The sequence below is a fragment of the Podarcis muralis genome, chromosome 17 (genome assembly GCF_964188315.1).
Source record: "Podarcis muralis chromosome 17, rPodMur119.hap1.1, whole genome shotgun sequence".
Classification (NCBI taxonomy): domain Eukaryota; kingdom Metazoa; phylum Chordata; class Lepidosauria; order Squamata; family Lacertidae; genus Podarcis; species Podarcis muralis.
Genome location: NC_135671.1, coordinates 15,272,101 through 15,284,923, shown reverse-complemented (window position 1 = coordinate 15,284,923; position 12,823 = coordinate 15,272,101). Strand labels below are relative to the sequence as shown.

Genomic DNA, 12,823 nt, shown 5'->3' with positions numbered 1-12,823 from the left:
ATGATAGTCAAGTTGGCACCAGACATGCCTCCCTAGGGAGAGCATTCCAAAGACAAGCGCTATTCTTTAATCACCACACCCTGTGCTTCTTTTTCAGGCGGTAGACAAAAACAGGGGACATTAATTGTGCAACAAAGCAAAGAAAAAAGTATCAGATCGAGAGCATAATAGAGAAAATAATGAAAGTGCAACTAGATTTAGAACTTGCTTTGTTTTTCATTGACTAACACAACAATATATACAGCAAAGAGAATCAATCTTTCATATAACTGTAGCCACAAGAATATGCTACACAAGGTACTGTGAAAAGATTCAGTTCCCAGTATTAATAGAACGAGAAGCAAACATATATGAGCACACCACAGAAATGACCAAGCTTACAAGAGTAAAGAGAAACAGTAAAAGAAAGAAGGGAGAAACTTGATAGATTTGCACAACCTTGGAGTTTATTCATCCATTATTGGGACAGTAGATACATTCATCACATGATCATAACACTCATTTGACATGCTGCTTTAGAACAGATTAGATCAAAATGTTTTCTACAACAGCGCAATTGCAAAGTGATATAAGTTTTATGGCTTTTTTTTTATCAAGATCTTATATAATATGAAGTTGGGCATTGTATAAAATCATATAAATATATGGATTAAAAATGAATCAATGAATAAATGAAAATGGGTCTCTTCTGCTTTCTCACCTGCTTTCCTGACATGCAAAGAGCATTCTTAACACCACTTGTGAAACTGCCCACTATTAAATGGTGAGATGGGGTAAGAGTTCAAAAGGAGGGAGCTTGAAAGACAACCTCTTCTCCCTCAAATACGGCAGATCCTACTCATTGCCAGCAAAGCCCCTTTTGAGCTTCTTCTGACTTACATTGGCACTCACTCCTAACCTCTACCATGTGTAGATCAGAGATTGTTGGGCTCGATTTAAAGCTTCATGATTCCAGATCGCAAATGATGGGAGGCCTGTTTAGGTTGGTTTAATCTGAATATTACTGACCTCTTGAATCAGTTTGAAGGTACACTTCTAGTGACATGCACTGACTTTTCTGCCATCCTCTCCCTACTACCGCATATAAATTGATTTAGATTATTATATTTCAACATTTCTTTTTTAAAAATGGGCAGCAACAAAATTTTGAAAAGCAGCAACAACAAATGTGCATGAAGTGAAATAAAAACTTAACTGAACACAAACCACCAGAACTTTAAAGCACCAAGGAAGATGAACAACAACAACAACCACACAGCAGTATTACCAATCACCAAATTAGACAATGCATACAGAAACCTGTCCAACCAAGAAAGCTTTCATGACCAAAGAGCAAACCTGATAGGCCACCTTGGGAAGTGAATCCCACAGTTAGGGTGCCAACTCCAAAAAGGCCCCGGCATATTGTTGCCAGCTGTCATCTGACAATCTTAGAACACACAGGGTTAGGAAATCTTAAATATTCTGCTTTGTATCTAGTGCAGAGCTGTAGCTAGTCCAGATAGCGCCCCCTAGCCAAGAACAAATTAGCTATTCTTTCTGCCTCTCTTCCAACTCCATCCCACTCCACCCATTCAATTCACCCTCTATTTGAAACCATTTCTTATGAGGCAATAATCAATATTTATATTTATGGACATATTTTTTAGCTTGCGCCCCTGGTGGGGGCCCACCTCAACACCCCCTAGCTACAGCCCTGATCTAGTGCAAGATCTATTCAGAGTAGACCCACTGAAATTAATAGGCATGACTAACTTGCATTCATTACTGAGTAAAGCCCAATTAAATGCAACCTTTTGTTTTTGGGCCCCCTGTTACAGTTAACAAACACACCAGAGCTAGGTAGTGTCAGATATCCAGTAGTGCCTTTAACCTGCAAGATTGCTGATTAAATTCATCACCTCAAACTGCCCTCTTCTGAACAATCAGCTAAATCCTTGATTGATTGCTCAAGTAATTGAATCAGCAGCAATATAAATTTTGTGCCCCTGTATTTCATTACATGCAGACAAACCCTGATGACTTGAAAGCAGGATTTGGGCCTAAAGATGTAAAAAAAAAAGACCCTACCTATGGATGTTTCCTTCAAGGTTTTTCACCTTCAGCTCATCCTCTTCTGACTGCCTCTTCCTGGCTTCTTCTTCTGCTGGTGAACCGGCAGGAATTCCTTGCAGCAACCATTTTTCACGGAGTGCTTTTGACTAGGGTGGAAGATGATGGGGGGGGGGGAAGCACACACGGTGAGACATTAAGAGACTTTTCCTCTTAAATATTTGATAGCTCTCTTGAAGACACGGATTAGCACTTTCAGCATGACACACACGGAACACTCTGGATCCATTCTCAAGGACCAGTTCATATCTCAACCTGGGTGTCACATGTACTCTATGTAGTAAATAGGTAACTGAATTGTTAAAGGGTAAAGGGACCCAGAACATTAGTTCCAGTCGTGACCAACTCTGGGGTTGCGGCACTCATCTCGTTTATTGGCTGAGGGAGCCGGCGTACAGCTTCCGGATCATGTGTCCAGCATGACTAAGCCGCTTCTGGCGAACCAGAGCAGCAAACGGAAACGCCGTTTACCTTCCCGCCAGAGCGGTACCTATTTATCTAATTGCGCTTGACGTGCTTTTGAACTGCTAGGTTGGCAGGAGCAGGGACCGAGCAACAGGAACTCACCCCATCACGGGGATTCAAACCACCGACCTTCTGATCGGTAAGTCCTAGGCTCTGTGGTTTAACCCACAGCGCCACCCGCGTCCCAGGACAACTGAATTATTAACTAGCAGTAATTTTGATTTGCTGCTGTAAGTGGCAATCAATCGGACAAGGATTAAAATTCTACACTGGGGTGGAATTCAATGTTGTACTACTTTTAAAACAGTTCATTTGGTCCTTGTGTGATGTTCTGAGAGTTCTCTTGACCTCCACAAATGATTGGGAGTGAGTGGGAATGTAGACACAGTATACCTGAAAGAGCGCCTCCACCCCCATTGCTCAGCCTGAGGTCCAGCTCCGAGGGCCTTCTGGTGTTTCCCAAACTGCGAGAAGTGAAGCTACAGGGAACCAGGCAGAGGGCCTTCTTGGTAGTGGCGCCCTACCTGTGGAATGCCCTCTCATCAGATGTCAAGGAAATAAACAACTATATGATTTTTAGAAGACATCTGAAGGAAGCCCTGCTTAGGGAAGTTTTTAATGTTTGGTGTTTTATCTCTTTTTTATTATTACAGTGGAACCTTGGTTCCCAAACTTAATCCGTTCTGGAAGTCCGTTCAGCTCCCAAAATGTTTGAAAATCAAGGCGCGGCTATGATTGGCGCAGGTGCCCCGGAAACAATAGCCGGCAACCACATTGGACGGTCAGCTTCTGAAAAACGTTCGAAAACTGGAACACTTACTTCTGAGTTTTTGGCGTTTGGGAGCCGATTTGTTTGTGAACTAAGCCATTCGAGAACCAAAGTTCCACTGTATTAATATTCTGTTGGGAGCTGCCCAGAGTGGCTGGGGAAACCCAGCCAGATGGGCGGAGTATAAATAATAAATTATTATTATAGACAAAGAGAGGTAGGGAAGCTGCGGTTTGGCTACATAGCGGGAATAGTGTTGGCTTCCGCACTATTTTGTTTCTTAATAACAAAAGGTTCATCCGTCAGGATACACAAACTTTCCCCTTTCTCACCCACCATACGCCATTGCTGCAGATACTTTTCTCACAGCCTGGATGGGATCAGGTATCCAAAGTGAGCCGCATGACGGGCTGACATGTCACACACATACCACATGGCTTGTGCACGTCACTGTGGGATTCTGAGGAGGCCTAGTCCCATCCTTGAAAATTTTGGAGGGGCCCTCGGCCCCCCCCCCCAGGATGGCACCCAAGAAAGAAACCTGATGTGATAGAGCATGACCAAGCAAAATCGGGAGAGGTTCAATGTCCAGATCTCCTCACTCATGTAGAGTTTCATTGTCAAAGTTAGCTTCTCTTTATACATGAACAGGACAGATGTGTCATGTGTGAATAAACACTTTGTTCTTGTGCAACACATGTCCTCCAGTGAGGGGATGGATGAATAAATTGGCAATTCTGGCGTCCTAAATTCAAGTCCTAAATTCAGTTCACCACATTTCGGCAACTGTTTGTCAGCATATTAGTGTGTATTTCTTCCAATATACAGTGGTACCTTGGGTTACATACGCTTCAGGTTACATACGCTTTAGGTTACAGACTCTGCTAACCCAGAAATATTACCTCGGGTTAAGAACTTTGCTTCAGGATGAGAACAGAAATCGTGCAGTAGTGGTCCCATTAGCTAAAGTGGTGCTTCAGGTTAAGAACAGTTTCAGGTTAAGAACGGACCTTCAGAACGAATTAAGTTCTTAACCCGAGGTACCACTGTACACGTTTTGCAAGCAATCCCCCCTAATTTATTGCATTTATGTTATTTTAACACACACACATACACACTTTGAAGCACATATGTCCCTAAAATATGCATTTTTAAAATGGGAGAACTGTATCACAAAATTTGGAAACACGAGTGTCGAAGGATAGCTTTGTTTCTGTTTGCGTATCGTTCTGGAAAGTGCCAACTTTGAAGGTTTGCATTAAAATGAAACTCCACTGGTTTTCTTCCCCGTCCCTAAGTAAGGGCAAGATGCTATCTGCTCATGGCAGGTCATCTTTGTATTAAAGGCAAGCCATTATCTGAAAAGGCACTAACAAGAGTTTCTAAAACAGACCATGCTGAAAGAGCAGAACTAGGTTGTGCAGATAGATGGAAGGAATCTACCTGCTTAGAAAAGCCTTTCAAAAAAGATCAAATCAGCACAAGAATGTTGTCATGCTGAAGGGTTCTTGTTCGTCCTTCCTCCACAGTTGACAAAGAGATGTTGAGTTGTGTCTTGTGGACTGGTCTCCAGCCAGGTCCACCCACCAGCTGCTGTTGTTTACAGAGTATCTAACAGAACCATTGCTGAGAAGCTAAATTGGCTGTTAGTAGCTCCTGGCAGAGCAATAAAGTGATGAGCTGCTCTATCAGTGATAATCTCCCGGGCATCAGCAACCGACTGTATGGCCCTGACTCTCTAGGGAAAACAATGGCTTGCTGATCTGGATGCAGACTGAGACACAGGTGTCAATGAATTTTGCTATTATAGTCCTGGAGAAAAAAAAGCCATAGTTTTGGCTCATCTTTTTATTTTAAAAGTGAAGATTGGGGGGGAAAGGGTATGATGGCAGTAGTTTGGTTCCTCTTCCAACACAAACAACTTTAAAAGAATGGTAAAATAGATTTCTACTCAACTATTTCTATCCTGAACTTTTCTAAGAATTCATTTCCCCCACCAACAATGTATTTTTCCCTTAAAAAGGTATTGTTTCAAGGAGATCTCAATGCACCAGCTTATGCTATCATTCTGACAGGTTGATTATCAAATCCAGATGTTCAAAGATACAGTATTTGTTCATGGAAAAGCACAGTTAAGTGGTTGCAGATAAGCCGATATGGAGCAAAGCTTCTGAAAGACTGAAGCTGGGCGTTCATTTCTGAAGCTGCTAAACCTTAGCCAAAAATTAATTAATACAGCTGTGCACTCCCCAATTCTAATTCTGATAATTTTGTGGGTAGAGTCTTTTGGAGAAGAGCAGTGGAGACCGACAGTATTAGTTTTATTTTCAAAGATATAAGGAGAGCATAATGGAAGCAAGCGGTTCTTGTCAACAGGCAGGTAAAACCCATTGTTCCTGAATCAAATTTGCAAAGGGGACTCTTGAACTTCAAGGTGCTTTGCAGCCAACTCACTGCTCTCTGTGTTCCCAGCTCAAATTGCAAAATGGATCCCAAAGAATTATCTGCCCTTTCCATGAGCTCTAGCTAAAGGTGTTCCTTTCCAGAGGCATGACAGAGAATACCCAGCCTTCAAGGAACATTCCTTTAGTTCTGCCCAGACTACCCAATGGTGCAATACCAACTAATTCTATCTGACGGTTAGTGAGCAATCGGCTTAATAAATAAAAGATCGCTCAGTATCTTATGCCAGAGCTGCTCTGGTTACCAACATGTGACTGGGCCAGGTTCAAAGTTATTGTGTTAATTCACAAAACTCTAAACAACTTGGCCCCCACCATACTTTAAGGACCTCCTGATTCTTTACATGCACTGCCTCAATCAGCAAGGCCTTCTGATGTGGCAATTTTCGGTGGTCCCACATCCCCTTGTGGGATGACACCTTAGTGTGGCAGGCCTTCCCTGTGGAACTCCTGGCCAATAGAGGGTCAGTCATCCTTGCTCATTTTCAGCCATCTTACAAAATTTGATGTGTTTCTATTGTAATCCTTTGTTTTTTGTCTGCTTACCACCTTGAGATATTTTACGTGAAAGGGTGGTTTAGAAATATTTAAATAAACTAAATAGCAGTGCTGGTCCCAAGCTAGAGAAATGAAGGTTTTTTTGGGGGGGGGGGACTCCAAAAAATTCAGGAAAAAATTGGATCCCCCCATTTTCGACCTCGTGAATCCTTGTTTTTTTTCTTTCTGGAAAACTTGAAAAATATTGAATTATGAACTATTTTCTTTCGGAACAGTGAACAAAATGCTTAAGGCAAGGTATTCATATATATTTTTGTCCTCTAAAATTATTTCTAAAACTGTGTAACAGTTTCAAAAAACAGTTTCAAAAAACTTATATACTGGGGTTTTTTTTTAACCCACCTCTAACTGGTTTATTGGTTGAATTCCCGTGATGGGGTGAGCTCCCATTGCTCACTCCCTGCTCCTGCCAACCTAGCAGTTTGAAAGCACATCAAAGTGCAAGTAGAGAAATAGGTACCGCTCCGGCAGGAAGGTAAATGGCGTTTCCGTGTGCTGCTCTGGTTCGCCAGAAGCGGCTTAGTCATGCTGGCCACATGACCCGGAAGCTGTACGCCAGCTCCCTCGGCCAATAAAGCGAGATGAGCATCGCAACCCCAGAGTCAGCCACGACTGGACCTAATGGTCAGGGGTCCCTTTACCCTTGACCTTTAACTGGCTTACAAAAAGAGTGGGAATAGTTTAAGACTATGTATCAGACCATTACATTTTCTGTACACTGAGGCCAAGCAAGCCCTGAGGTGTACAATGAATTCTATGGAATTCAAAGACAGGAAAATACAATATATAAAATAAGCCGTAAAAAAAATGCAACTAAAAATCAGACAGCATTTAGCACAGCATGTTAAATTGCTACAATAGGCAGAAAAACCATTAAGCAGCTCAGCAAGCAGTCTATGCTGCCGGGGGGTGGAGTTTGGGAACCACTCATCTAATGGGATATTTTACAAAGACATATCATATAAACTCATATACTGTCACCCCAGGTTTCTTTCCAGCTAAATTTCAAACTACAATTGGAAAAAAGGCTGCTTAGGTGCAAACATCACCAGGGACGCGGACTTATAAAAAATATTGGGGGGGCCCGGGAAAGCTCATGAATAATAAATAAGCTCATGAATATGCAAATAAAGTGGCTCCGGCCCTAAATAGGGCAAGCCACGCCCCCCCAGCCAGCCAATCGGCTGGCTGGGAGGTGTGGCCAGTCGGGATTCCCCTGTTCTCGCGGGGGCCAGGAGGAAGGAAATTCCCCCCGGCAGTGCCTTGGCAGTGGCGGTGGTGCTGCGAAGCAGCGAGGCAGGAGCCCCCGCCCCCGGGGATTCCCTAATCTCGCGGGGGACGGCCGGGGCTCTCCGACTAGGGCGCGCGGCTGGCTGGCTGGCTGGCGAGGGAGCAGGTGGGGAGGAGGCGGGGGACGGCGGCGGCGCTCTGCTGGAAGGGCGCCCGAGATTATTGGGGGGGCTGAGCCCCCCCAAAAATTTTTTTGAGGGGGCTCGAGCCCCCTCAGGCCCCATGGAGTCGGCGCCTATGAACATCACTCATTTCTACAGAGACTGCAAAGGAAACCAAAGATGCTTGGAAAACGTAAACCGCCCTTAGATCTACAGATGAAGGGCAGTGTTCAAATTTAATAAATAATAATAATAAGTAATAAAAACCCATTGTTTGCAAATTCCTGCATAAACAACCTGATCCACATCTCTTGCATAAATTGCAGATTGCAATTTAGCTACCCACCAGATTTCATACTGTGTTACAAATGTTGTAACACAGACCTGGACAGCTTTTAGATGTATTAGAAGGTATCTATTTCAATGTATCAGGAGTTTGTATTTAAAGGTAATGTAGCCTGGCCTGTATTTGCACAGATGCAGCCTTGTTGCTCTCTGATGAGCTTTTAAATCACCTTCATTCAATATATAGGCATATCGTTAGCTATTGCTACCAGAGCATTAAGATTGTTCAGGCATTGGCCAATGGCAATTCTAAACGACTGCAGTAAATTTTCATTCAATTATCAGTTGCTGCTTCACTTCTCTAGGGAGATTAGCAACTGTAGACCAAGCCTACAGCCCATCACTAGAAGTCACTCTGCTGAGGTCTTATTGGCTCAGTACGTTTTTGAGCACAATTCAAGGTGTTGGTGCTGACATTTAAAGCCCTAAACAGCCTCAACTCTGTATACCTGAAAGAGCGTCACCACCCTCATTGTTCAGCCCAGAGACTGAGGACCAGCTCTGATGACCTTCTGGTGGTTACCTCACTGCGAAAAGTGAGGTTACAGGGAACCAGGCAGAGGGCCTTCTCGGTAGTGGCGTCCGTCCTGTGGAACACTCTCTCATTAGATGTCAAGGAGATAAGTAACTACAGCAGGCATCCCCAAACTCGGCCCTCCAGCTGTTTTGGGGCTACAATTCCCATCATGCCTGACCACTGGTCCTGTTAGCTAAGGATGATGGGAGTTGTAGTCCCAAAACAGCTGGAGGGCCGAGTTTGGGGATGCCTGAACTACAGTATATTACCTTTAGAAGACATCTGAAGGCAGCTCTATGTAGGGAGGTTTTTTAAAGTTTAATGTTATGTTATTGGATATGCTGAAAGCCACTCAGAGGGGCTGAGGCAACCCAGTCAGATGGACAGAGTACTACTACTACTACTACTACTACTACTACTACTACTGCAGTCAGAGAGATAAGTCAGGCCAGCCAAGGCAGATGCACAATTTCTGTTCTATTCTGCTATATATACGCCAGGGCTAACCCAAGACATTTTTGCACCTGAGGTGAACCACAAAATAGTGCTTCCCTCCCTGCTAGGGAAGGAGGAGTGTGTAAATAACTACATCAGGGAAAAGGGAAGACTAAAGACCTACACTGGAATCTCCTGCCCCTGTGGATTCAGCCACCTGAGGCAGCTGCCTCACTTTGCCTCACGGGTGGGCTAACCCTGATACACACATTGGCATTCTTTTTCTAACTTGGGTAATCAACTGTCAATCCTCTTCTACTAATTATACTGCTTAACAACACACACACAGAGAGACACTCTCAAATCTGGGCCATTCCTATTCTTTTTAAAGCACATAATAGGTCAACAGGGAGGAGGAGATGGCTGAGCACCTCAAGCTATTTTTGGGGATGTGCATGTCTCTTGCCACTAGTTTATTCTAGGCTTTTTATCATGGCTAGTGCTAGGACAGGAAGCGTCAGTAATGAATCACTGGCGGGAACTGGAGGGCCCTGTAATGAGCAGATACAGACGGATGATGCTCCGGTGAAATCAAAAGGCACAGATTAGAAGCACCAGATAAACAGTTTAGCTCATCAAGGAGACGGATTCAACTCTGCTTCTGTTATTTCCATGGCTGTTGTGGGGCCAGTTATATAAATACCTCAACATACACACAACCTGTTCCCCTTAGCTCATTTTGAACGCCTTCACTTTCATGTTATTTAGATTAATCAACATTCAATAAATCCTGTATTCAAATGTTTCCATCTCCACTACCTACTGTAAAGTATTCCATCCTGTGCCACTTTACGCACACGGGAGAGATGGGATACAGAAAGATAATGTATTCATTTCCCTCAGGGTGGTATAGTGGTTAGAGTGTTGGACGGGGACCCAGGAGGCCAGGGTTCAAATCACTGCTCAGCCACAAAGCTCAGTGGGTGGTCTGGGGCCAGTTTTTGGCTCTCAGCCTAACCTACCTCTTTTGAATGAAACGGATGAGGGGGAGAATCATGTAAACATCCAAGCTCTTTGGAGATATGCTGGGATATAAATGTAACGATAAATAGAATATAATAAAAATGAATTGGGTGGAATTCAGACTCATGTTCAGATGAATGTTCTGTCTGTAACAATATTAGCCTGCCAGAGGGAATGATCCCGCTCTCCTCTCCCACACCCTATTCTGGGGGTACCCCAGACCCCCCCCAGAGATAATCCTAGGGTGCATGGGGATGCAGAAGGAGTGGGGGAAGCCCTGTAGAGCAAGTGGAAGCTCCTGTACAAGACTTCCAATGATGGAGTCATTTGGTGACTTCCAATCATTTGGTGACTGCCAAGGCTGTCTTTACCCGGGGGGTGCAAAGGGTGCGGGGCACCTGGGCACCGAATTCTGTGGGGTGCCGGCGCCTGCTGCTGAAGCCACCTAAGCTCTTAACTAGCTACCTGTTATGAAATAATAAATGATTTTGATCAAGCTAGAAAAACAAAATACATATATACGTAGGTATTACCCAAATGTATATCTACTGTTTCACTAACGGACTTTCGACTTTGTGCGCTCATTTACGAAAGATGCGCTGCGCCAGCAGTGGTGCTTGTCATTCACAATGGCGGCGCTTGTCAGACTCAATGATTTGGGGGTGCTGGGCGAATCTTTGCACCCTGGCAGCGTATACGCTAAAGACTCCCCTGGTGACTGCTGCCCTTTATATCCAGCTTTCCTCATCCAAAAGTCATTCAAGGCAGCTCCATGAGATTGTAAAATGATGAAGGGAGGGGGGGGGAACCATTCACAGTTTAAAAAACCCCAAACTATAAAACACACGCACAATAACACGACACATTTTTGTCAAATGGCAAAAAACAGCATCCAAATCATCCTTCAACTTCCTTTACTCCTATGTTTGTGTACAAGTATCTTTAATAACCCTACTCAAGTTCCTTTATCTGATTTATTGTTTAGTGAAATGAAGATGAAGCATTTATGGTGGCCACAACTAGGGAGGGGCTGGCCCATTAAAATCTGCTCCGCTTGAGTTCTCAGAGGCGGCATGACTCAGTCCTCCCCATTTAGTTTCCAGGCAGATGAAAAAAAATCTTTTAAAATCTGCCCAGATACACATACTTAAAAGTAATTACAAGTTAAGAGGTGTTGTGAGGATGGCACACTGCCTTAGTTCCCCCTCTCAATTTTTCCCTTTCAAAACTTCAGAAACAGTATATCCACCCACCACCTGAATGGAAGCAGCACACAACCCCCTGATCACTTCATAATGGAATCTGTCCGGCTGTGGATTCTGAAGTAGACCATTGATCCAATCTAGGTCATGCATGATCAGTCCAGATCGAATTAGGTGACTCCTCTGTGAAATCCCAAAAGGAGAGAGTCCTCCTTCATCCACTCATAAGATAGCTGAGAACAGTCACACACAAAACCCTTAAAATGTTTGTTCCCTTTCATTGCATCCATTACTCAATAAAGTATTTTCACAACTGCATTATTAAGTGCAGTAAATGCACTTGTCTTTATTTAATCCTACTTATAGTAAAATTCCAAGCCTTTCTAGCAAATACTGCTATGACAAAACCTGTCCTCCAATTTCTAGAAAGCTTTATTCCTCCACATAAGGGGGTCCATTTTTAGCCTCATTCACAGGGCACTTCAGAATATATAATTTCACCAAATGCCCAGTGAGTTGATTGCAAAGTGGCTGGGTATGGTGGGTGTTTTTTTCTTTCTATTAAATATTTCTTCTGTGCTTTGCAGCATCTCTGATTGCCCGTGTTTCCTGATCTAAGAAAGTCAACGAGGTCTTTCTTTGGCCTTTATCTGTCACGCAGGGAGCTGTGGAGGTTATGAAATTGATATGTGCAAGGATTTTGTTTTTAAGAAAGGCCCTTCCTTTTACCTATTAAAAATAGTTCCACATGGATTTGTTTAAAAGTAAAAACACTTCACTTTAAAAAATGCAATAAGAGGAGCAAGCAGCCAGCAGTAAATCACACTGATCAAGTGGAGTTCACTCTTTGTAAGCAAAAACAGGATCTGCATAGGAGTCCTAATAAGCTCAGCAATTCATCTCTGGTAGGTCTTGGCCACATGAAGCACTTGCTGAGACTGAAGGTCCCTGCCTCATCACAGTTGCCTAAGTCCCTTCCTCTTCAGGGTTTCCCTCCAAGCAACCTGAGACTGTGGCTTTATGAAGCTAACCTCTCCTCTGCCCTTTTCACGCCTCTCCTGGTTCTGGAAGAACAGCAGGGAGGGGAGTTTGTCACAGCAGGAGTGGGAGACGCCTGTGCCTCTTCACCAGCCAGACTCATCTCTGCTTCTTGGCCTCCCTCCTCTTCTGCTTCAGCTTCTGCCTCTAGATTTCTCTCTGCGACAGATGCTCCCGGCTCACTAAACCCGGTTATCTCTTCAGCTCCCAGCTCCCAGTCTTCTCCCTCTTCTCCTTCTGACCTGTCATCGTTTTCCCACCACCAATCCCTGAACCCTGAACCTTCTTTTCTTGGGGGTTCCCCAGCCGGTTCCCTTCTGAGTCTATCCAGGCCATGCCACTGCCTTCCTGGGCTGAATGGAAAGCTCGGCTGAGGATATAATAAGGTTTCAGGAAGCGTGGGCACCCAGAAAGGCTACAGAATACAAAAAATAAGATAAATTATTTGTGGAGTGAAATAACGAACACTCACAAAATCCTTAGAAAGTAAGGTAAGTGCCATACAC

At 43.8% G+C, this 12,823-nt stretch overlaps 1 protein-coding gene across 1 annotated transcript in view; it reads right to left on the bottom strand.

Moving 5' to 3' along the window:
• LOC144325933 (paralemmin-1-like) overlaps nt 1-12,823 on the bottom strand; it is a 109,303-nt gene that overhangs the window by 49,075 nt on the left and 47,405 nt on the right. Inside the window, exon 3 of the mRNA XM_077920969.1 lies at nt 2,071-2,201. Within this exon, the coding sequence (XP_077777095.1) occupies nt 2,071-2,201 (131 nt within the window). The remainder of the gene's footprint in view (nt 1-2,070; nt 2,202-12,823) is intronic.